At 40.3% G+C, this 26,362-nt stretch overlaps 1 protein-coding gene across 3 annotated transcripts in view; it reads left to right on the top strand.

Annotated features, from left to right (window-relative positions):
* Positions 1–26,362, top strand: part of ppfia2 (PTPRF interacting protein alpha 2) — a 253,750-nt gene that overhangs the window by 217,912 nt on the left and 9,476 nt on the right. For all 3 annotated transcript variants that reach the window (XM_088073032.1, XM_088073033.1, XM_088073034.1), the window contains 17 exons: positions 1,428–1,645; positions 3,359–3,599; positions 5,834–5,863; positions 6,129–6,259; positions 6,980–7,161; positions 8,516–8,606; positions 13,066–13,147; positions 14,673–14,873; positions 18,829–18,891; positions 20,338–20,370; positions 20,507–20,682; positions 21,550–21,647; positions 21,763–21,938; positions 22,930–22,998; positions 23,807–23,963; positions 24,189–24,245; positions 26,257–26,348. In XM_088073032.1, coding sequence (XP_087929158.1) covers positions 1,428–1,645; positions 3,359–3,599; positions 5,834–5,863; positions 6,129–6,259; positions 6,980–7,161; positions 8,516–8,606; positions 13,066–13,147; positions 14,673–14,873; positions 18,829–18,891; positions 20,338–20,370; positions 20,507–20,682; positions 21,550–21,647; positions 21,763–21,938; positions 22,930–22,998; positions 23,807–23,963; positions 24,189–24,245; positions 26,257–26,315 — 2,064 coding nt within the window. In that variant the 3' untranslated portion in view covers positions 26,316–26,348. The remainder of the gene's footprint in view (positions 1–1,427; positions 1,646–3,358; positions 3,600–5,833; positions 5,864–6,128; positions 6,260–6,979; positions 7,162–8,515; positions 8,607–13,065; positions 13,148–14,672; positions 14,874–18,828; positions 18,892–20,337; positions 20,371–20,506; positions 20,683–21,549; positions 21,648–21,762; positions 21,939–22,929; positions 22,999–23,806; positions 23,964–24,188; positions 24,246–26,256; positions 26,349–26,362) is intronic.

Here is a 26,362-nt window from a genome sequence, read left to right as displayed (position 1 = left end):
ATCCTGCCTTACGATTTCTTTAAAAATTCCTGAAGCCTGCATAATGTTCAGTTCGTATTAAGGCAACTTTAACTGAAAATGGTATTACGGATATACACAGGGAGAGATAAAGGCAAGTTTAAAAGGCGATCTCTTTCGGTGTGACCACCTCATTTGTGCAGTTTTGGTGATGAGAGACACTTCCTGCCACAGTACATAAGGGCTTGCGTGGGTTTTATATGTTGTTGTGGGAGAAGCATATTATCACCAGGAGAGTGTAGATGGGCGTCAATAATGAGATCAGCTCGTGTCATCTCTTTTTAAAGTAGCATACTATTTTTTAATAGGCCTGAAGGTGAAGAGTACAGACTTGCAGCTCCCAGGATAAAAACATTTTAATTATTATTATACTGTACAGCAAATACATGATTACATTGGTAAATGGTGTCTCTTTTAAATTTAATTAGGAGAGACAACAAACTCACCATGTTGCTTGCATATTTTGTCCAGACATAATGAGACAATAGAAGTTGTTTTAGATGATAATGATGTGTTTTCTCAGGCTACAATTAAAACAACTTGTAGTACATTAAAATGTGTTTCCATCTTGTTGGTCTGTTGACTTTATTTTCATACTTTAACAATAACGATTGTTGTGGCTAGAGGCAATACATTTTCTGGTTGTCCATCTGTCCTATTCTCATGAATGCGATATCTCAAGAACAAGAATGATTTCCCAAGATTTGGCACAAATGTACATTTGTGTTTAATGTTAAACTGATTAGATTTTGGCGGTCATAGGTCAAAGGTTTAAGGTAATTATGAACTCATCTTTGTCACTCTTGTGAATGTGATATCTCACAAACACCTAGAGGGTTTGTTTTTTTTAATTTGGCACAAACATCCACTTTGAGTCATGAATGAACTGATTTTTATTTCGTGGTCTTAAGTCAAAGGTCAATGTCATGTGAGATTTTTTTTCAAATTTCAAACATCCTCTTCGTCTCAAGAATGAACTGATCAGGATTCGGTGTTCAAAGGTCAAGGTCACTGTGACCTCGTATCCATCTAATGTCATGACTGCAATATCTCAAGAAGGCATTGAGGGGGTTTCCTCAAATTTGGCACAAACACTCACTGTGACCTCACAAAACATATTTTTATCCATAACTCAGTAATTCATACACTTATTGTGCGTATGTATATTATGTCTAATAACATAAAATGATAAAATCATGGCATTTGACATCTGGAAAGTCAAAAGTTAACATCATTGTGCATTTACATGTAGAAGATGTCTCCTACAATTATTGTGAGAAAAGTTTAGGGACCGCATAAGAATTCTGAGCACATATCAAGGTGCCTCTAATTCCCATAAATAGTTTAAATGTATGAACTCTGAATTATATATTCTGATATTCATAGTCTGTCTTCGTCTTTATGTGCAGGCCAAATCGCTCGGGGAGCATGAATGGCGATCACAGCAGCTGGGGGTTCTGGGAGGCCACCACTTTGAGAGCGATACAGAGATGTCGGACATCGATGACGATGATAGGGAAACGTTGTTCAGCTCCATGGACCTGCTCTCACCCAGCGGCCACTCTGATGCACAGACTCTGGCCATGATGCTGCAGGAGCAGCTGGACGCAATCAACAAGGAGATTCGGTACCTAACACACACTGCAGTATTAATTTAATATAAAAGGCCAGATTCCCAGACATATTGATTTGCCTCCTTTACTTATTGTGTTTCTAATCTATTTGACTGCAAATTAGGTTAGCACTTGATACGCTTTAAAAGATTATGTCCTGGAAAGCTGCACCTTTTAATTATGTTTTACAGATTACTTAAAATGTTTTTGACTTTGAGGTGATGTTTTGTTATCTGTCTCCATCACTTTTTAGGAATGTCTCTTAACTTTTGTACCTTTTCTACCCACACCCTGAGCTTATGATGTGATATTCCACCCAAAATCTGTATTTTTGTAGTATTGGATAACACACCCCATTAAGAACAATGGCTTTAGTCAGCCTGTATTTATGTCAGTAACTACAGAAGCAGAAAAAAGTGTCACAAAAAACTTTTCAAACTATATGTGCAACATAATCCACCTATCTACTGTCCACTTTCAGTATGTTCTTGACACTTGCATTTTCCCCAACTATATAGCTTAATTTCTGCTGTGGTTTACTGTGATATTGCTAATATTGGCCAACAAAATAACAAGCTTAAAAGCACTACAACAAATGTACAAATCTGAAAACTGAATATCTGACTCCTTAAAAAGTCTTTTAGTACAACCAAATGCTGAGCAAGATTTTTTTGGGCAACCAAATCACTACAAATAGCTTTTGTTAACTGAGAATGCACTGAAATAATGCCAGCTAAGGCTTATCCTATACTCTGAATCCATGGTTATGCCATGGTAATGTAACTAACGCCACAAATGACACCTGCCTGTCACTCATAGCATCCATGCCTTATAATTATACATACCTGTGAGCCTTAATGAAATGTAAATAGGTGAGATATGCAAAACAGGCTGTAAACATGTTTATTTCTGCTGTAAAATTGAACATTTTAACACAAGGGTCCATGGGGATTGACTGTTTTGAAATGAGTCTCAAGTGGCCGTTGGAGGAACTGCAGTTTGATGCTGGCTTAATTTTTCAGTTCCAGAGTTTGCCTTTTGCTTAATACATTGCCTGTAATTGAAATGTAATGCAAGAATCTGTGACGCTCATACTAAGGTATCGGTTGTCTTTCAGCGTGGCTGTAAATTGCTCTTCCTTCTTCTCTCGTATGCACTGAATGTTTAATGAAATGTGATCTGCCTATTGCTTGTTAATGCTGTAATTATCTTGTGCTGATAAGTATTCATAACCTCAGGCGCAACTTCACTTAGTTGTTAATTTCAAGGGTTCTTAATGTGGCTTTTGGTCTTCGCTAATTTACATCCCCGTCAATAGACACTGGGCTACATTTCTTACAGGAAGAGTTCATTCAAATCTCACGGCAGATAGTGATCATGAAGGCAAAGAGTCGAGCGCTCAGCTAATTACAGAGTTAGGATATGGGTAAAACTAATGATCTGACTTTTAGCCTTTTTATCTCCTCACTTTGGCCTTTAATTAGCTTGACTTATACTGTAGGTGATTAATGGAATTTGTTAGGAAAATCTCATGAAATCCCCCCATAGAGATAAGACTAAAGTCTGTAGTAAGGATGCTGATATGCCTGGGAATATTAAAGGAGCATGAAGTTAATGCCATTGGATGTTACTGTTACTGTATATAAGCTCTATATTGCAACATCTTCATGAGCAAATGAGATAAGGACGCCTATTGCTGACTTTGTCCTCCTCTCTGCTCCTCCAAGGCTGATCCAGGAGGAGAAAGAGTCGACAGAGTTGCGGGCGGAGGAGATTGAAAACCGTGTGGCCAGCGTCAGCCTCGAGGGCCTCAACCTGGCACGAATGCACCACCACGGAGCCTCCATCACTGCCTCAGCCACCGCCTCCTCCTTGGCCTCCTCCTCCCCGCCCAGTGGACACTCCACCCCCAAACTTGACCCTCGAAGCCCCGCCCGCGACATGGAGCGTATGGGGGTCATGACACTGGTGAGTTGCTTTAGTACAGCTGGCTGGATCAACAGAATGACCATTTTTTAACTGTTAGAGGAGCAGCTAAACAATGCAAGCTCTCTGTTAGAACAAGTAGCGCAATCTAGTCGTGTTTTTCTTTAAGATAGTTTAGTGTAACATCTGTTTATGGAAAGATATCTGGGAATCAACAAGTTGAGCTCTGCAATCCTAGAATATTTCAACATTTTAAGACACAAAATATACTCAAAGGAATACTTCAATCCCCAAATGACCATTTCAATATTAATTACTCACCCTATGTTATGCTGAATTTGTCAAGAAATCATTGTTTTTTTTGCCTTCACAGTGAATGAAGAATCCTAGAACTGTAAAAAACAACAAGAAAACTATATCATAACATTTGTTTGCAAGCTCTCACACAACTCACAGACAGACAGCCCTTTCAATGGGGAACTAAACCAAAAGTGAAACCTGTCTATTCACCAGAGACTTGGATTAAACTGCATGTGTTGTGTAAGAGTTTGTAAACAGATGTTTTGATATAGTTTTGATGTAGTTAAACACGGAGCCATATGACTATAATTCATTAGGAATTTTCTCTGTTTATGGATCCTTCATTCACCATTGAGGCATGTGAGAAAAATCATCTTTAACCTACAACAGAAAACATCCCCTGCAAGATAAAATTAGCCAACTATGTGACACCCTTTGTTTTTTATATATTGTGAACTTTACGATCATTTCCAGCAGTATGATTTGTCACGCTAGAACACGATATCATATCTCTGGGTTCAAACTCATACAGACAAGTGGCATCTGAGATATCACACTGACGAAAGGACTGATGACCATTACATTACAAGAGCAGCAGCTAGTGTGAAATATGACATGATATTCTGAGGCGCCAAATTGCAAAAATGTCAGTCTGCCTCTGCTTTTAGTCTGCTGCGCTGTGATTGACGAGCAGAAATGTCTTTAAGGCCATGAGGGATTTGCTGTCCTCACATTACACAGCAGCATTCGATTAGAGTTTGAGTATATGCTAAATCTGAGTGTGTACTTGCAGGGATTTAAAATTTATTTTTGGAGATTGTACCACTTTTGTAAAGTACATAGGGATTCAGATAAGTAGAGGAATATATTGAATATATAAAATATATCCTTCCCTTGTGTAAAGGCTACCATATGTCTAAAACAGCTTATGCATCCAGTTAATACTTGATGGTTGTTTCAGTCAGCGGTAAACATAATTTTTGTATAAAGAAATAATAAAGCAAAGAAAATGAAAGGACAGGCAGCTAGAGTTATGTGCTTGTTAAAGTATGAGTTTAACCCAAAAAAGATCATGACTGACCACTATAACAATACAGTGGTCGGTCCTCTCTGCTCCTTCTAGTTCATTTTAAATTTCCAGGGGATGTTATTGCACAAAAATGCCTCTTGACGCAATTGTGTAGACTTACAAGGAAACATAGCAATAACATGTGACATAGCACTGAGCGACACATGCAATTTGGGGTGGTGCTTGGTCCATTTTCAAGTAGGAAAAAATGGCAGCCTGGTCACAAACTTTCTAAAATTACAGCTGAACAGTACGATAAAATGTGTTAACGCTTGTTTGCAGCAGGGAACGGGGAATTATGTATCAGAATCTTGAGTCATTTCATCAGCAATTTCGGGGTGAACTGTCCCTTTAAGCAATATAGCTAGAGAAGACATTAATTTTTGAAGGCTTGCTGCATTAAACTTACATGCAGAGAGAGTCGTGACAGAAGCAGTCTTGCTCTGTCAGCTGTCATCACGCAGGTGTCACAGGGATGGCTCGCAGTTTCTCCAAGAATAGACAATAATCTGTTTCACAGCTCAGCTCCTCTCCAACTCTCTCTGCGCTGACCTGAGGCTGAGACACTCCAGATGTGCCTGTCAAGAAGATTTTGATAGATAAAAAAAATATTCATACATGCCCTCATAATACACCAGAACAGGAGAAGTGTGTGATGTGTCCTTTACCCAGAGGCTTTTAACGGTTTTGATTTTATTGACTGGTCAAATGACTTGTTTACCAATCCTTCTGTGTTCCTCTGTATTGATCTGTGAATTGATGCTCTGGTATTTGGAAAAGGCTCAAGAGCATCTAATGGTGTATGATATCGATATGAACAAGCTGTTAGTCTTTCATTACGTGGATATGTGTTCTGTCCATGCTATAACATGTGGATATTGATGATTGCTCTTTTTCTGCCCAACAGCCCAGTGATCTGAGGAAACACAGAAGAAAGGTACGCACAGTATCAGCACAGCATCAATAGACTGTTAATGTGATATTAATAAACTATAGGTTCCCCTGAATTCCCCTTTTAATAGGTAAACATTATGCTTTTCCATATTTTGAGACTTAAATATATATATATATATATAAGACTATAAATAAATAATAAAAGACTATAATAGGTCCTCTTTAATAATATATTTGCTAAAGTGACTTCCTGGTGGTGTAGGAGTATTCAAGGGTCACTCCTAATGTCCTTCGCCCTCGTTCCTCAGATAGCAGCAGTGGACGAGGATGGCCGTGAGGACAAGGCCACCATCAAGTGTGAGACGTCCCCGCCTCCGACGCCACGCACGGTCCGAATGACACATACACTGCCAGCCTCCTCGCACAATGACGCACGAGGGTAGGTGTTATCTGTGCAAACTTTTCTTAAAGACAGAAGTTATTTTGTTGGTAGAATCATCTTGGCGTTCATTTTGATTGTTTAGACTTCTGATTATACTACTTAGAATTTAACATTTACCAACTGCAGTAGGGGAGTTTTTGTGTTTAATTGCCTCTCTATCTCTGATGCGAATTATAGTCTTTCTTGTGAATTGTTAGTTTGATGCACTGGTTTTCAGATGGTGTAGTCATCCCAGCTCTGCTGGTTTTTGCTTTGGATGAAAATGAGACTGTTTATTTAGAAGCTTCCAATTTAGCTGCAATTTTGCCATGCATAATTTTAAGCACACTAGAGATAATCTGGATGCTTTTTCAAAACTTAAAGCAAAGGCAGGAGCAACAATATTAGATAAATCTTCAGTAATTGACAGGGATAAATGAGCTTAAGAAGCGAAGTCAGGGAAAGTAGCAAATACTGCACGGAATAAAAACACATTAACAGAGCAAAGGAAGGTATTAAATATGAAGTTAGTGAGATAACAATTTTGGGATGATTACACATTGAGTTATGTATCAACTGTGCCCACTACTAACAACTGTCTATTCTCATTTTTTATCACAAAAAGCAAACTTTTTCACAAGAATAATGAATATTTCCGCCTTTGAGAAATGATCTCATGAAACTTAAGTCTTCCTATAAGTTTGAACTCATTTACTTGTGTTTTGTTTGTGTCCTCAGGATCGTGGCTTCTCTGGAGGCCGAGGCCAGTGCACTGAGTAGCGTAGCCAGCAGCCAAGACTCACTGCACAAGCAGCCGAAGAAGAAGGGCATCAAATCCTCCATCGGACGGCTGTTTGGCAAGAAGGAGAAAGGCAGACTGGCACATATGGCACACAGACATGTCATGGTAGATCCACAAGGTGGGCACTTCAGGCATTTTTCAACAATACTGATTGCAAAATGCTGATATTTTACCCAATTCCTAATTTTCATAGTTTAGATTCTGTTGTACCAACAATCCCAAATTTATTGAACAGTGTTTTTGAGTTCGTACAATGGGGCACTTAAACTTATATGAAACTAAGGGTGGTGTAACAGTTTCACCATCCCAAATAGCTGCACTGTAACTACTATTTATACTAGTAGTAACATCATTTATGTTTATGTATAGTGAGCTCCTACACTCAGCTGAAACAAAAAATCACATTCATCCAAAACAGAGAAACTCTATGCACCATACCATCATTCAGTTATCAATGACATTGACTGAATAATATAAAAAACTTAAATTTAAAAAAGTATCATCATGGTCTGGTAACCAGCAATGCAGTACAGTAATATTATCATACAGCAAATTGTAATGTGTAAAGATTGAAATACTTTATTAAAATTATGGAATTATACCCCTCCACAATATTTTTTGTTCTGAATTTTGTTTTCCAGTAACAATAGGTTTAAAAATAAAAATAAAAATGATATAATCATCACCAATGTTAGCAAGTTGAACTCCCTCAGAACTGCCTAAATCCTAATAAAAAATAAGGGTGTGACTTAAAGGAGCCCATTATGCTTTTCCTTATTTTCTGTCATACATAATGTTAAAGTGTTGGATGTTGATGTTAAAATGTGGCCAAAACTTCAGATTTCAGACCACAGTGAATACTCTGTTTCTAACAGATTTTTTAAATTTATTTTTAGACGAGCTGCCATCAGCTTGTGATGGATATCTTTGTATGATCATTTGCTCCAGGCACGTTTACCTTACATATACTGTTACAAGATGCTACATGCTAACGTCAGGGAAACATGTAATCTTGGTTGCTGATGGTGTTAATTTCTCCCCAATTTTGGATCAAATTCCTGCAGAAACATACCCTGTTGGTTTAAAATCTTTTGATTTTTCACCATATATAGTGCTGCTATTCTCTGTTACAGTCATTCCTCCGACTGCAATGATGGTGCAGAGGTTGTGTTGGCAGACTGGGCTTTTTTTGGAGTGGGGTGTTAAGAGAAAGGCACAAAAATGAAGCACTTCACATAGAGGATGAATACAGATGTTTTAGCATTGACAGTGTGAGGAAAGTTAAGTGTTTTTTTTACTGTTAAAGCATGTAAACATGTTGTAGTAGCAACGCAAAATACAAGAATGAACCTGACAAAGAGCTTAATATGTCCTCAATTCAACACCTGTGGAGTTTATTTTAGTTTATTTATGACACAATATAAATTTCAGATTGTATTCACTGATGTCCTGTGCTCTTCTTCTTCTCTCAGCAACCATGATGGATGCAGACATGGCGGGCCAGGATATGGGGGTGAGCAAGCTGGGAACTCAGGCCGAGAAGGACCGCAGGTTGAAAAAGAAGTAAGCTTTGTCCATACAGGCACATCACTAGCCCACAAAACACATATAAAAGTAGTCCTCTAGTAGAGTCTCCTCACACACAGACAATAGTGTCAATTCAGTATATCAGCAGGTGCAAATGACCACATTAAAGTTTATGGTCATTGTGTTTAGAAGTCAGTGTAGATGTGTGTCTTCACACCTTTGACACACGCACAGAGGCAATAACCTCCACCTTCTGTGCTGTACTGCACTGTGCGCAATACCATAACCCACACTGAGAGCAGGATCGATAGAAAGCAGAGGCTGGATCAGTATCCAGGAGCAGAGATCAGCCTCACTGTATTCAGACATACAGCCAAAGTCAGACTATTGATCCGGCCTGAAAACACAATTAATCTCACAAAGCTACTTTGTCAATTTGTAAGCTTTAGACGACTTTTCCCAACACACCACCCGTAGATTACACTCACATCAGGTCACATCATGTGGAAAAGGGGGATCCCTCTTTTTGCAAATCTTTCAGCAGAAGTGTTGCCATATGTGTGTGTGTGTGTGTGTGTGTGTGTGTGTGTGCATTTGCCATGCCCCAGTGCCAAATGATGAATGTCATTTGCTCGAAGTGCACATTGAGTTGTCATGACGAATAACTTTGCCTCCCATGTAGTCGATAGTAGCGAGTACCGTTTGTTGTATGTTGACAAATGTGTTGTTTTCTCTTCCACCGCACTGACTCTTTCATAGCAGTGTCCAGGATTAAGGCCACACCACCACCTTGCATCTTGGCGCCCCCTCCTCCTCCTCCTCCTCCTCCACACTGCATGCCATCGAGCTGCCTGCACTATTTCCATTTCAGCATCTTGATCGATCAGTACCGCTGTGGTTTCTCATTGTTGGTGTGTTTTTTTATTTCCTTCAAGAGGACAAGTAATCTGAATGTAACTGAGCATCTGAATGTAAGGCCGTGGAGGGGGTCTTGCTGTGTTTCAGTGCATTTTCTCATTTCCTCTGCTGCACGAGATGTGGTCAGGACTGCATTGTAGAAGATGACATTTTCCGACCGGTCTACAGATGCTCCTGTAAACGAATGTCCTCCATTGTGAGATATATGTGTGTGGGTGTGAGCGCACGTGTGGTTTTTTTTGAGCGCAGTATTGTTTAAATGCCTATTGACTCATTAACATTTGTGTACTTTTGTCTCCCCGTGGCTCTCTCTCTCTCTTCTTTGATTCTCTCCTCTTCTTACCCTTCCTCTCCCTCTCATCATCCTCTGACTCTAACAAAGCGGGTAAGTTGTGAGGATGTGTAACTGACCTCCTGGATATGACCATTGTCTCACCTCATTTTGCCGTCTGTCATCTCTTCCTGTCTGTCTGCCATCTTCCCCCGCCACCCCCGAAAAAGACCAGTGCCAAAGCTGACGTCTCTTATCTATATGTGTATCTCTCTATGGCTGTTAACGACGCCATCTTTCTTTTTTCATTTTTCTTCCCCCCTTTTTACAGTTCAATGGCAGCTGCATCCACGGCTGGACAGCGAATTTGCCGCCGCTAAAGCTGGCGCCCACTTTTTACACCCGGAATGTCTTCCTCTCCTTTTATATGTGTCTCTATCTCTTTGTGTGAAATAACCAGCTGTAATATCTGGTTATGGGAATGTCAGATTTTGTTTGTATGATTTGTCATAACTGTTTTTTCCTTACTTCCCTTTCCCCAGCTATGTTCAGTGGATGTATTTCTTCATGCTTTAGACCTGACCTGAACATAAGACCTGAGCTATCTCCCCATGTGCTGGATAGATAAGACAGTGAATGTACTAGGGATGCACGATATGGATCTTTTTCTGTCTATACCGATAACTGATAATTAACTGTATCTCATGGCAATACCGATATGATAACCAGTAACTTCCTGCCTCTCTTGGTCAATACTGATACCAGTAAGTGAAATGACCTGCCTCTTATGGTCAGTACCGATGTGATAACCGATACTCTCCTGCTTCTCATGGTTGATACCGATATGATAACTGATGATTATTCGCCTCCTTAATGGTTGATACTAATACAATAACCGATAATTACCTGCTTGTCATGGTCGAAACCGATGCAAGAATTTCCTACTTCTCTTGGCCGACACTGATTCGATAACATAATTACCTGCTTCTCATGGTCTATATCAATACGATAACTGATAATTACCTGCTTCTCAAAATTGATACCAATGCAATAACCGATAGTTTCCTGCTTCTTGTGGTTGATACCAATGTTATAACCGATAAGTACCTCCTTCTCATGGTCAATAACGATATGAAAAACAGTCATTACTTGCGTCTCATGGTCGATACCGATATGAAAACCTTTATGAAAATTACCTGTTTCTCTCAGCCAACATTGATATGATAACTGATAATTACCTGCCTCTCATGGTTGATACCGATGCAATAACCGATAACTACCTGCTTTCTGTGACGACGCGTTTTGCTCTCTAGTCATTGAACTATTCTTCTCTGTGTTTATTGGCAGCTCACAAACCAACTTTAAAGGTGTACCATCACCTACTGTATCGGGGTGTGTAGATGCTGTCCTTGTTGAGTCAGCCGGCTTCTTACTATGATGTATGGTGCTATTTATCGTCTATGATTTCATTATCCAAATAATACGTAATAATATAAATGTCCCGTTATTGTCTGATAATTAATTGACCAGATATATATTGTGCATCCCTAGAATGTACCCTGGTTGTTTTCGGATGCACACATTTGTATGCCATGTATGTTTAAGTGCCCTTTCACTGTACTGAGGCCTTCAATGCTCAGAGTGCTACATGTATCATGTTTATAAAGCACCACTCTTTTACATTTGTCAATTCTTTGACAGCACACTCAGGGAATTCAGCTTTTGTTATGAAATGTAAATAGAATAAGTACTGTTTTGGTATGTGGGTGTGAGTGTGTTCCTCAGTCCCCCTGTTTGTCAGGCCTTTTTAGGCTGTTTATAAGGTCTCCGTTTCTGGCCCGAGAGTGGGAGGACTCAGCACAATACAAATAGCTCTGTGCACGACAGACCAAGAACATCTACTCGCTGCTCTTTGTCGATAAGATGCAATTTACAGTTCTCAAAGTGAGGCAAAACAAAGTACCACTCCGCCCTCTTAGGTTACACCTTAGCACCTGTGAAACAAAAAACATGGAGCGCAGCCCAGACTTTGGAGAAATGTTTCTTTTATAAACACCCTGCTGCATGATACAAAAACTGCATCAACAAAAGTATCAGTGTGAAAAAATAATCTCTCTCAGCAGAATAAATTCTGAGTGGCTGAACTGGGATGAGTTGGGCAATTGTGCTTAGATTAGCAGTCCAGGTTCACTGTAGCATAGTGCCTTCCAGGTGTGTGTGTGTGTGTGTGTGTGTGTACGTATATGTGTTGTGTTATTTGCACTCAGAGAGCACATACAGTAACTGCCAAGGATGTAGTATCTTATAAATGTGTTATTTTAATCATATATTTACACATTTTCAGTTTGGATCTAGATCTGCATTAAAATTCAAAGAGAAAGTCCATGGTCACCTATATACTTTTAACCAATATCACAACTCTGTGCAGGGACAAATTGTCCAAAATTTAGATATGGTAGTTTAGTTTAGGTTTCCGCAGAGGTGTTCTGGAGCTTTAGGCTGTATTTCATAGTCTTCATAAGCAGATTGAGTTCATCTGCTCCAGAAAAGCTACTGAATGTGAGATGTTTTGGTTTTTTTTTTATCAACTGCTGTTTCAAGGTCAGAAATTAACTTTGAGTCTCAATTTGCAAAAACTTAATGCAATTTGTAGCAGTGGTGGTAAAAAAAAAAGTATCAACTTCCACCAAATGGCATTAAAATCTGTTCAATAGTTGAGATATTCTCCTACAAACACCAACAACATACACGGCTGCTCCTTCTTTCTACCAGCAGTAAATGTAAGGTAAAAAATATCATAGGTGTATAACAGGGAAAATGATAATGTCAGGATGAGGAATTTTTGGAATACATGTAGTCAGTGAATGCCCTCGTAAGATCACTCACAAAGCTTGTGTGTGTGTGTGTGTGTGTGTGTGTGTGTGTGTGTGTGTGTGTGTGTGTGTGTGTGTGTGTGTGTGTGTGTGTGTGTGTGTGTGTGTGTGTGTGTGTGTGTGTGTGTGTGTGGCTACAGTTGTGCACTCGTCTCCGCCGCTCTCTGGCAGCACAGAGATGAATGATAAAACCGCTGCCCTTTTCAGCACTCTTAGTGTACAAGCTGGACTCGGAGATAAAGTGTGTTTGAGTACTCTCCTCTCATGTATTATACACACACACAGTTCTGTACACGCAGACACGACACAGTGACTGCAGGGATTTGTGAGGATGTGAGAGGATGTGGTGTTGTAACAGAGTGAGATAATGTGTGTTTATTATAATGTACCAGTGCACGCGTTCATACAAGGTCTCCTCTGTCCCCGCCCTCAGACACGAGCTATTGGAGGAGGCCAGGAGAAAGGGTTTACCTTTCGCCCAATGGGACGGTCCCACAGTTGTAGCCTGGCTGGAGGTAAGCAGTCACAAATTTTACATTAACACATTTTTAAAATCAATGGTTGCCAGTACTGTGTTGGCTGTTTCTGACCAATCACTATACACCTAAGTCACTCATGGTTCCTGCTGTGCTTGGACGGTACCTACTTTGAAATAGTGGCCACAGAAATCCCACAGTTTTAAGGACAACTATATTTCATACTTTTTGTTGTGCTAACACAAAAAGCAGGGTTTTTGAAGCTATAAAAAAGCTCCTCTGGGTTGAAGAGAGAAATTGCTGTAAGTTTTTCAAATGTTTTCTATTTTTTTATTTTTATTAATTCACAAGGCTGAGTGCCATTTAGTTCCATAAAACTGAATGTAGACATCTCTATGGCCAATATCTTCAACACTGCATCTCACACCAAACAATCTAGATTGATAAATATCACTAAAGTTATGAGGAAAAAAATGTATTTTTGCTTTTGGGGTTAACTGTACTTTGTTTGACATGCATGTCATCTCTCGGAGACATAATGGTGACATTTCATAAACAATATCTGTATTTCTTTTATATTGTTGCTTTGCTTAGAGCCTTCGTTAGTAATTGTATTAAGCTGTGACCCTAATAATTAAAATAATCATTTATATTTGGTATTAAAAGCTGATAAACCAGAATAATGTCTTTGCAATTTAGGATGAGTCATTGCAGAGAATCACACATTTTCTCTGATATTTTTGGACTAACTGAACACACTGGAGTAGAAAAAGCCAAACAGTAGAAACACTACTGCCCCCTGATGTTCAATGGATGACCAACAGCCAGTTCATGACTCAGTCAAACCCAGTCCACTTGTCCCAATATTGATGGAGTCAAATGGGATTATTTTGGCTGCTAAATATTGAGCTGCTGATAAGGCAGCATTTTGTGCTGAAGTTACACACTGTATTCTTGGTGAGATTTTCACTGTTAAGGGACAAAATTATCTACTGATTCTCAGGATGGCTGACAAAAATGCAATAACTACTGAGAGTAAAACCACTTATTTTGGCAGAATAACATTCAACTTTATCATGATACAGTAAATATAGAAACTTGAGCAAACTGGCTTTATTTTTTTCTAAACAACAAAAAAAAAAAACAGGTAAAGAGGGCAACAAGCAATGGAAAAAAAAGACCCCAAAATTAGAAAGCATTTAGTAAAAAGTACAAGAAAATGGCCTGAAATTATCTGAAAAATTAAAGTCATTTTGGAACATAATTAATATATTTTAAAAATAACTTTCTATATGTATTTATTTCTTGCAATGTGAGGAACATTTATTAGCAAGTTGCTCATTGCTGATTTTCCCGTTTTTGATAGAAATCACACCAACTTGCTCAGAGTTCAACTGTTTGCATACTTGTGAAAAGCAACTGAAAGCAGCAGAAGAAAAGTGATATTGTTCCGTGTTTCAAAGGGTTAAAGGATAATTAAGACGTCCAGCCAGATCTTTAGCAAAAAGCACAATGTCTAAACTCAACATCCCACGCTCCTTTGTCTCCTCTCTGTGTGGTACAGCTGTGGTTGGGAATGCCGGCCTGGTACGTGGCGGCATGTCGCGCCAACGTGAAGAGTGGAGCCATCATGTCGGCGCTGTCTGACACTGAGATCCAGAGGGAGATCGGTATCAGTAACCCTCTGCACCGCCTCAAGCTTCGCCTGGCCATCCAGGAAATGGTCTCGCTTACCAGCCCCTCGGCCCCGCCCACCTCCAGAACCGTGAGTCATACAGAAAATTTGGGGACATGGACGCAGACTAGAAGTTTAACACAAGCATTTCAATTCAGTTTTATTTATAAAGCCCATTATCACAAAACACAGTTAGCCTCAGAGGGCGTTACAGCATACCACATCCCTCTGCCCTTAGACCCTGGAAAAAACTCCCCAAAAATACCTTTTAACAGGGAAAAAAATGGTAAAAACCTCAGGAAGAGTGACTGTGGAGGGATCCCTCTTCCAGGACACACAGATGTACAATAGATGTTGTAAATAACAATTAAATACAGAGGAGCTGATCAGGAGGACAAAGTGATCTCAGGATTTTGGGGTGTAGAAATGGAAAAGAAGAAACATTTTTTTATTCCATATCTGTACACCGTAATATCTGACATCCCTAATTTGTAAAGAGGCAGATTAGCTGTTTTCTTCATTTTCAGTCTTTACGCTCAACTATGCAAACAAGTTCCAGCTTCATGTTAAAAAGTAACATCAATCAAAATTTCCAAAATGTAGAATTGTTTATGTGAACAAAGCTTAAAGTTTGACTAACATGCAAACGTAGCAGGTCAGTATGTCTGGATCTTTTTTCTTCCCCCTGATCTGTTTTACTTGACTTCATTCTGTTATTTAACCAGAATTACTTTGTTTGAAAATAAATGACACAATTTCTGCCTCCAGATCAGCTCTGACAAATGTTTGCATGGCTGCCTGTCCTCCGCTTACATGCACAAACGCCTCCAGACATGAGTGACACGTGTGTTGGCGGGTGACAACAGGCAAACAGAGCCGTCACAGTCACGCCCTGCTCATTTTGAATCCTAAAGTCTTTGTGCTAAGTGGGTGAATATTAGTGAGAGTGGGTTTGTAGAACATCGCTCTAGTGTGTGTGTGTGTGTGTGTGTGTGTGTGTGTGTGTGTGTGTGTGCTGTAATTTAGCTCTCCAGTCGCTTTCATGGCTCCCCGTTGTCATGGTAATTGCATACGGTCCTGAAGGACTCTGCTGCTCCTTAATGATAGCGACTACACACGCTGCAAAGCAATATGCTTCATACTGAAGGTACACATGCACCAACAATGCAGACCATAAATCATGCAGACATGAAACGTTTTGCACTGTTACATAAACCCAGCGGAAAATATTCATTAAAGTTTCCACATAAAACTATATGTGCATGTTGTGGTCCTAGAGCTGCACTTTGTCTGCCTCCTCTTGTTGTAAAATAACACTCACAGTACTTTTTATGCCCCCTCTTTCCTCTCATCTACCACTTAGCTCCACTTCCACACTTCATGAAACTTTCATTACAGCAACTCCACACGTCCGATCACAAACTCCCCCGACCGTGACGGGGCCGGCCACCCGTTGTCACACTTCCCAAACTTACAAGAGGGGGTTAATTGACCTTGTAAATACGGGTTGACGTGTATGCCGAGCAGAAAATTGAGGGACGGCAAAGACCTGGTTGCAGAGCCTCTTCTGTGCCTGTAGCTCACGCGTTGGGCGTGTAGGGTCGATGCCAGAATAGACTTTATTATAATACATCCATCAAACAGAGTTGTGAAGTAATTAGTCCTAAATTGCGGAAGTTCGTTCGCCTTTCGTCTTAAAGTCAATGGGTTTTTTTGTCAGATAAACTAAAGTTAACCAATAACACTATAGCTAACGTGACGTTTCCTGGCTAATATCTGACATTAGTTAGTGTGACCAGACCACAAAGTCTACCTGGATTACCCGACAATTTTATAAAATACAGATTTGTTTGTAAACATGACAGAGACTTCCAGTGCAAATAGTTGAATGATTTATTTGACGTTTTTGGTTGTAAATAACTGCTAAAAATGGTAATAAAAAAAGGTAAATAACAAACACTCAAGGTTATAACATGAATTAAAAGGTTAAAATAGTGGATAAAAAGGGCTAAAACAAATATTGCAAGGACTTAAAAACTATGCTGGTTCTGGGTATTAATACACATTATAAAATGTAAAAATAGGCGTGTGCACGCAGGCAGACAATGAGGAGCTGGATCCCAAAAAAGAGAAAAGACACAGAAAGCTTAAAACTAATATCGCCACGTGTGCTAACCCTCAAATACAACACAAAACACCCTTACCCCAAAGTAAAACATAAAGCACCACACCAGAGAATATATAAACATATTTTTAAAAAACTACTTAAACAGTAGCAGGCCGCCATCTAATCATCAGGCATCAGCCCGCTGTCCTCATTACCTTTGCCACAAACAATGGTATTAAAATACGCACACGTTATTTAATTTAAAGTTTAGAGAAAATATAGTTAAAGTCTACCTGTACAGGGGAAATACCACTCTCGTCACAGCACACGCGGACGCCCAGTTATTTCCGATCTAGTGTTTTAAAAACAACAGATTAAGTTTAAAAGAACAATTAAACAGGAGAGGGGGAAACCCACACACACATACCTTAAAATCAGCAAGATAAAAGCCGCTGATCGTGTTGAATGCGAACATTTTGACGCTCCGCAGAGGAAGTTTTTTTCCTACACTTCATCCGCAGTGCGTTCAAGTGTACTCTTCCGGCAATTGGCAAGCAACATTGACGATGCCCTTATTATGTAAAAACAGAGCAGCGTGGCTGCAGGTGACCCGGGAAGTAAAAGTAATAAGGTTGCCCTACATAGATAAAATAATAACTAAAAAAAAAGATTGCCGATGCACTCGGAAGAAATCATTTGTTCACTGTTCATTTCTCCACCTTTGTCATTGTAATGCCGCTCCACACTGAGTGATAAACTTTCTCCACTTCTTTAAGAAAACTAACAAACTACCTTTGCAGTCACACTTATGAATGGGAATGATGCAGACAGATCATAAGTTTTACATGAAGACACAGATGTTATATACAGTCCATGAGATGGATAAACTAAAAAAAAAAAGATACAGATGATATAAGTGATATAGATGGTCTCGGCAAAATGAAGCTATGTCTTCATCGAATTACTTTAAACTATGGCCCCCAATTTTTGTGTCCCTTTTTAACAAATTTAACTTAATTTATATTCAGTACTTACGGTCTGTTCACAGTTCAACTTCAACATGTGTTGAGTGATTAAAAGTCCATATCCTACAGCCAAGCAGTGCGCATGTATGGAAAAACGAGGTCCTGAACCTGCTGTCTGCAAGCCTGTAGATACACGCTTCTGACCCACTCTAGTATTAACCCTTCTGCAGCAGCTCAGGTTCGAATCCGTCTTATGGCACTTTTCTGCCCGTCTCTCTCCCGCATTTCCTTTCTCTCTTAAACTTTCCCATGAATTAAGGTTAAAATGCCCCGAAAAATAATCTAAAAAAAAAAATAAAAAATTAATTTGCAGGACAATCACTGCTGCTATGACGACACAGCTATGCATCAAAATGAAAAGTAGTTATGATGGAATTAACTCAATTAGAAAATATAATATCATAGTATAATATCTTTTGAAGCTTGATTCTGAAAAGAGCATTTTGTGCACAGAGCGACACGAGTGAGTGTAATATTAAAGCGGGCACTAAGGGTTAAATAACTGACTGCATGAGGATTAGATAATGCTTTAGTGAAGTGTCTTTGCTGTAATGTTACCAGTGGAGTCCAGACTGAGAGGATGGAGGAACGTGGGGTTTATGTGTGTGTTGGTGTTAATGTTACTAATGTATTTGGTCCTCCTCGTTGTGCATGGCAGCTGTGTGTTATTTATGTACCACGTGCCGACCGTGGGATGTTCTGTGCTGTACTGCGTTGTGTTTTTGTCCTCTTCATACGCCCTTTGACCCGTGACGGGTTTGGGCCCAGTTCATGGTCTGACTGTGATGCTATAACACTATTGGCTTACAGTGGTGCTGCTCTTCTTCTTTAACACTGCTTGCCCCTCCTGCCGGACCTCTACTTCCTGCCCTGCTGCTCCTGCTGCTCTGTCTCTGGGCTCGGCCCCCTGTAGCCGTCAGGCAATGTGTGGGTGACCCATGAGGAGATGGAGACCATGGCAGCCCCTTCCAAAACGGTCAGTCCCCCTTGTGTCCTTTACCGTCACCCTTTTCTCTCTCTGTCAGTCATGTATGTCTGCGTGTGAGAGTGGGAATTGACTGAGTGGGTGGTGACTGATAGAGAAGGCATGCCTCATTCATCCCCTCTCCTGATCTGTTAACCTCTTTATCAAAACTCATTTAAAGTGATATTAAGTTGGAGAAGCCTCAGCTGGTAATATACAAAGCTCTGTGTGCCTGAAGCCTTCAGTTGCTGATGATGTCTCAGTGAAGGTGCGAGTCAATTTTTGCTGCGGTTTGACGCAGTTCATCTCTGTTATGAAAGGTCACGAATCTTTGGGGAAATGCTGTCTGTTAATTTGATGCTGTTACATAAAAAATAGCAGTGTACACAACTCCAAAATCTTAAACAATATATACAATATACAATATGTACATGGTTGTGGTGAGGGTCCAAAAACAAACAAAACATCGAGACCCGCAGAAAAATATTAATGTTCAAACATCAATAATTCTCTTCTCTGATTGTTTTATTTTATTGATGATGCAAATTTTATCGTCCAATATTGGTACAAACAGATTGTCTCAGTGTTTTCATCATCCAATCAGAGGACATATTTGGGTTGGGCTTGGACAGAAACTGGTTCATGAAGGATCGGGCCATTTTTTTTTTTTGGCAAAGCTCTAGTATCTGCTAGAGAAAGTAAAACATGAATTTGCAGATTCATCTGGTTCCCAGGCTACAATTTTTACAGGACTCATTACAGAAAAAAATACAGGTCTTATTAACATATAAGGACTATAATCACATTTTAAGGCTTTTATTGTGAAGATGCTACTCTTATCCTCGTCCAGAAGAAAACAAACATTCATCACAGCTGACGTACTTCATCTCCTCTCTGGCTTCAGGACCTTCAAAGCTAAAAGCCAATCTTATCCCATTTTTCGGGACAGCATTTTAGCCCATTAGAAACCTATTTCCAAACTAAATGCATACCGTCAGGCCTGGTCACATCTGAGGGTAAAAAAAGTCTCCCTGGAGACCAATTCCACATGCCGTTTAGATTTGAGCTTTCTTCCCTTTTAACTTTCTCAGCAGTAACTTCCACAAGCTTTTCAGCGCGTCCTGAAAGCACCTTTTCGTTAGTCAAGGTTTGTGAAAATGTAGCAGAGGTTGGTAAGAAGAAACTTTCTTCTTTCACCTGGAGTTTTTTAAAACGTAGGCATTCAATGGTTTTGAACCTTGGGTAACTAAAAATATATTAATATTTCATTTTAATAGGAAGAGTAGCAATTAAAACAGCCAAATCATGTGAAACAGGCAATGCTTTCTGTCGTCTGGCATTTCACTTACTCATTCAGCATGCAATTAGCATTTTAAGCGACATATGGGTGCAGCTGCAGCATTTCTTTTAGCACACTTTGCTGTCATAACTCGATTTGTTTTTCATTTTTTTAATCAGAAGTCAGACTCTGAAGAGGGGAGCTGGGCACAGGTAAGACCGGGGAAACTGCTGTTGTTATTTTGGTAACATTTGTCCATTCAGTGTTGTTTTTTTAAAGATTAAATCTTACAGCTGCTTTGAACATATATCAGTTAAAACTTGTTCTTTTGCGTCTTTTTTTTCTCAGACTCTAGCTTATGGTGACATGAACCACGAGTGGATAGGCAACGAGTGGCTGCCCAGTCTCGGACTACCTCAGTACCGCAGCTACTTCATGGAGTGCCTGGTGGACGCACGCATGCTGGACCACCTCACCAAGAAGGACCTTAGGGTGCACCTCAAAATGGTGGACAGCTTCCACAGGTACTGGACTCACCTCACCTGCCTCGTGGTGACAGCAGAGAGAATGTGTGTATCTGTCTGTCAGCAGCTCATCTCACAAACTACTGGACCAATCAGCCTCATATTTTGTGTGCCCATTCATGACTGTAAGCTAAAAGACCTCTTGTGGTTGTGGTGATAACTGTTGAAAAACCTGTTTTATTGACTGCTGACTCCTCTTATTAAGCCGGTGAGGGCGTTAAGTCATCAAAAAAGTAAAAGAGAAAAAACATAAAGCAAAAAACATATTTTCAGAAATTGTCTCAACCTTAGAGTCTGTTGCAGACCAAAATTTGGCCTTCTCAAAAACTGACATCCATAGAAAAGTTTGGTCTTTTTTTTCAAGTGGAGCAACTATAGATTAATTCCATACCTGCTATGTTAGGATCCACTGAAGTTGGGAATGATACAAGCTGAAAAAATGTGCCCGTTTTTGTCTTTGCCAACATTCTCCGCCGCCATCTTGACTTTCAGGGAGCCAGGAGGCATAATTCCACCGGGCGCAGCTCTCTGTGTGCATTGTCCTGATCATCTCTGGTGGTCTCGTTGCAGCAGGAATGCGACCACCTGGAGGAGATCTGCACTCCACTGAGTGCACTTTTTTTAGTTCATAGATTTAATAAATATTATTAAATTGCTGTAATTGCTTTAATTTCAATTTTCACACGTGAAAGTTTTGATTATAGACCCTTAAGATGAAGTATTTCAATATTTTATTAAAAGTATTAAGTATCTTTGTATCTGATAACAGTATATGCATCTGCCCCAAAAATCCAGGATTGGTCGGACTTTTCAAAAAGAGTTTTTCTGATGACATGACTGTGTATTTGTGTAATTTTCTAAAACCAGAACAAGTTTACAGTATGGCATCATGGGTCTGAAGAAGCTCAACTATGACAGGAAGGAACTGGAGAGACGCAGAGAGCACAGCCAGCACGAAATGAGAGGCAAGTGCTCCCAAAATAAATAAAAAATAATCATAACAAACTAAAACAAGATGCTACAGATGATTAAAAAGACATTAGGCTTTAACATGAGATCTCTGTGCTCGTGTGTCTGCAGACGTGCTGGTGTGGAGTAATGAGCGGGTCATCCGCTGGGTCCAGAGCATAGGCCTGAGGGACTACGCCAACATCCTGCTAGAGAGCGGCGTGCATGGAGCTCTGGTCGCTTTGGATGACAACTTTGACTACAGCAGTCTGGCGCTGCTCCTCCAGATCCCCAACCAAAACACTCAGGTGCTGCAGCTACACCAAAACTAACCTTCATCCAACCATTAAAACAATGACAGTTAAATTCACTTTGCAACACAGACATGCAAAACTGATTTGAATTCAATCTAATGCTACAAACAGCTGCCAGATTTGCATGCTGTGAACACGAGTGATCACATACAGCATATTTAAGTTTCGACTGCCTTTTGACATAGATTTGTTTTTTTTCTTTTTCAATGGGGCCATCAGGGTTAACACGTTCATCATGATGCAGTTAAGGTCCATAAATAACATGCAATTTTTTATAATCCTGATAATTGCCGGCCGACATTCCTGTCTTTGAGAGGCTGTACCGTGATGACAGTAATGATATTGGGATCATACCAATTTCATATGGTGAAAGTTTGGATGAAAATGTCTATGAACCATGAGATTAACCTTGTTTTGTCAGAAAAGTCTGACTTGCACAGCTCAGACTGAGTTTTGTGCATGTATTTCACAATTCAGTCCAAATGAAATTGCTTGAAACATAATTTGGTGTAAGTGGTGTTGGAACAGAGTAAGGTTATACACATCCTTTGCCAAAAATCAGGTATCCATCATCAAGGTCTGGTCTAAATTGCACTTTACAGGCTTTCCACACTGGAAATGGGAAAGCCTGATCATGAGGGGAACATTTGTAATTTAACTTTTTTTATGGCACTGTCAAGCCAATTTTAAAGGTGCTGAGTATGGGCAAAAATATTATCTGTCACCAGCTTCGGTCCAAAAGTAGAGGTATGTTGTTACCAGCCTTCAAAAAGCTGGTACAGTCTGAATCAGAACATGCAGATTTGCCAACTGTCACTCTGGCAGTTTGCCCTCTGAATCCTCGCTGCTTATCTCATCTATACTCAGGTAAAATGGATATGCAGCGCGAAGAACGTAACGTGTCAGCTGTCTGTGTTACCATGCTGCTATAAATAGCTGGCCTCGTGAAATCAGAATGTGTTTTTTGTTTTGTTTTTTTCCACAGGCACGTCAGATTCTGGAGCGAGAGTACAATAATCTGCTGGCGCTGGGCACCGACAGGAGACTGGATGAGGTGAGCTCAACCTACAACACTGACCTCATGACAGATGAAGCTCATGTCAGACCACCTAACAATTGGCCTATCGCTAAGCCCCGCCCTTGAACACCACGAGAAATTCACATTTCATGCAGCTACACAATGCACTCGGACATCCTACCTGTAGACCTCCAAAGAAAAGCAGCAGAAATTTCATTTGGTTTTATTTAAATTTATGCAGTTATAACTAAAAAAAATTGTCAAACAATGTGCATGGGGTAAATGTAACACTGATATGAGGTATCCTGAGAGGCTAGAGAATGGAGTGTATTTTCTCCCGTTCCCTAAACCTCACATAAACAGAGCAAAGTGACTCCTTTGGATTAAGCTGTGTGGCACATAAAGCCATTAATGTTATGACCATGGACTGGATATAAAGCTTGATGATGCACTGCTATCTTGCGCTGGTGATGTAATTCGAAGCTGGAGTCTGCGCAGTTGCAATATCTGTGGTGGGGGAGTTCCCACCAAAACCAGTCCCTAGCAGAGCCACTGAATACAAACGCATGGATTGCCTGTCACATCAACAGTTTTTGTGCAATCTCTCTCACTACCAGAGGAGGGAGACAAAAGTTCAGCACTCCAGCTTCAAGAAATTGTGGAAAAAGGGACCATTTGTCATCTTACCCCTGCAATAATAACATATAACACAGAGACATCTTTAAAACCTTACCCTCACTTAAGTGGCGTGACAAGTGAGGGTGCATCACTGCAAAATTTCCGAGCTATTATTAAGGATTGTTCATTTTAATTTTAATGAGAGTGATATTTATCTGTCCATCAGTGTGACGACAAAGACTTCCGAGGTCCATCGTGGCGGAGGCAGTTCCCGCCCCGGGACGTTCACGGTATAAGCATGATGCCCGGATCAGCTGAGACACTCCCTGCTGGATTCCGTCTCACCGCCACCTCTGGTCACTCCCGAAGGTTGCCCCCTGAGGGTAAGTGTCTGTTTATGTACCTCAACTCACCCACTGCCAGATTTTGTTATTTTTAATAGTGCATGAAACTTGTTAAAGGTGGATAATGTCTGAAAAGTTGCCTCAAAGGCAAAGCAAAGGTTAAATCCACCTGTTGCACCACACCTGAGCGCGGGAGTTGCTGCTCCTCGCTGTGTTGTGACTCTGTCTCTTGTTCTCTCCGACTCTGTGACGGCTGCTCTGCAGTCCTCTATGAGGCGCTGGATGACAGCCCTGACGACATGTATTTGGATTGGTTTCAAGGTCAGCTATGCCCCTCTGAGAGTTCTGGGCTTGTCGGCCCTGCGTGTCTGATTATTCTACATACACTCCCTCCTCTTCACATGGTCTCTGCCAACCACTGTCCGGCTGTATCTCTCCTTTTCTTTGTGGTCTCTCACCCTCGCCTCTCTCTTTCTCTACGACTCTCCAGTCTCTCTGATATCAAACTCCAAGGGTGTTGTTTTGCAAAGTTGCAAAATAGTTGTCATTAGTCACCCTGGTTGTAAAAGCTGGGGGGTCAAGTTATGGATTAAGACCCATGCTTGCTTGGTTTAACCCTTGAAGTTCCAGTAATTAAGCAGCAAAACAAAAGGCGGCTGAGCGGTGCTATGTAAGTTGACCTGAATCAGGAGGTTTACATAGGGAACAAAATGTCTTGGATGTCTCAAGAACTCAAACTGACAGTTTGTGTCATTTTTCATCCCTCTGCTGTTAAAAGAGGACACTGGCTGAAATAGGCTTCTATTAAAAATTCCACTTTATCTCAACTTGGTTCTTATAGTTTTGGTCATATCAATTTGCTCTGATAATAATGTGCTCAAAGTAACTGCAGAGATCTGGCAACACAGTGGCATTGCTTCAACAAAATCAGACACGGCAGAAACAAAGTCACACAGGTTGTAAACAATTTAAAACAACTTAATTTGGGTAAAATGAAAACTGAGTGCACCCAAAGGAATTCCTGACTGCACTGGAAAACTGTGTGCGCACACTTATTGTAATTACGGTAATGTCAAAGCCTCTTCGTGCAGGAAGTTGCAGTCTAAGATAAATGTTTTCTTTGCTCTCTTTCTCTCTCTAAATTTCCCGATGGTGTTTAAAACCTGTGTGATCTTATCTGACTTTGTTGAGTGCTCATGTATTTTGCCCCCTCCAACTTTGTAGTGATGTTCCTGTATTCCCAGATCTCAGCAATTAAAGGAATACCTCACTAGATTTGGGTCGATTTCCAGTTTTGTTGGTCTGGTCCGGTATATGGGCTTAAACTGGTTTGATTTTAGGCCAAACGGCTGATCCAACATTTGTCATAGCATAAGCCACATAACAAAGGTTTCACCCTTTGTAACCTTGACCTGATTTCTTTCAAAAACATGGGTTAACATGATATCATGCTCATAAACAGCTTAATGGAGCCACTACTGTTTGACAGGCTGTGTGCAATTACTGCCGAGCCAAGCGGCAACATGACATCACATTTTTGAAGGGTCCTGAATGGGGACGTGCAGTGCATGTTTTGTATGCTTACTGCAACTTTCATATGTTTTTCGGGTTAACCAGCAGAGATATGGCAAGGTTAGTCTCTCAAGAAAAAAGTACCAATAGGGTAACATTTGGAAGTCAATGAAGAAGTCTTCTAACTGTCCACAAGTAACACAGTTTGGAGCTAAACGTTTGTTCGACACCCTGTTTTTATTTTTTCCTGTCACTCATGTTCATGGCTTACAGAAAGGCATACTAATGTTAACTACTTACAGTGGAAAGTGTATTCCTTACTTTTAGCAAGTTTTAATGTGTTTAAAAATACTTCATATGTGCACTTAATTTGGCAAAAAAGGTCTTTGCTAAGATACGACTGGAAATCATTCCTCTGCACTGATTTCAGCCAGTGTTCTCCTCTAACAAGGTGTTCCCAGTGACACTGAAACAGCCTTCTTGTGTTCCTCTGTCTCTTTTCTCTGTACTCCCTGGTCTGTGACGTCCACAACACGTCCACATTAAAATCTGCTGTTGTCCACTCAAAATTAAGACTTCCTTTGAGTGTGTGATACATGGCTTTTTTCTTCTGGGAGTGACACTAGAATTAATGTGCGAGAAAAGTGTTTTGCTTGTGATCTCACTCATACCGTTGAGGACATCTGATCTTGTGGCACATGTATAAGGGTGGAAGTGGGGGAATGTTTCCTTCTCACTCACTCACTCACACTGGGTCCATCAGAAGAAAAAGAAGCTTTAATGTTTAAAGATCTTTGTCTCTCGCTGTCTCCCCCTACAGTCGGACCCTCTGCAGTGCAGCGGCTGGACAGCTCCACGGTGAGAACCTACTCCTGCTGAGAGGAGGAAGAGAGGGACCTTAAACTGTACGCTGTATGTAACACAAC

Source organism: Plectropomus leopardus, chromosome 22 (genome assembly GCF_026936395.1).
Source record: "Plectropomus leopardus strain MGB_pleo_1.0 chromosome 22, ASM2693639v1, whole genome shotgun sequence".
Classification (NCBI taxonomy): domain Eukaryota; kingdom Metazoa; phylum Chordata; class Actinopteri; order Perciformes; family Serranidae; genus Plectropomus; species Plectropomus leopardus.
This window is presented reverse-complemented; position numbering and strand designations above follow the sequence as displayed.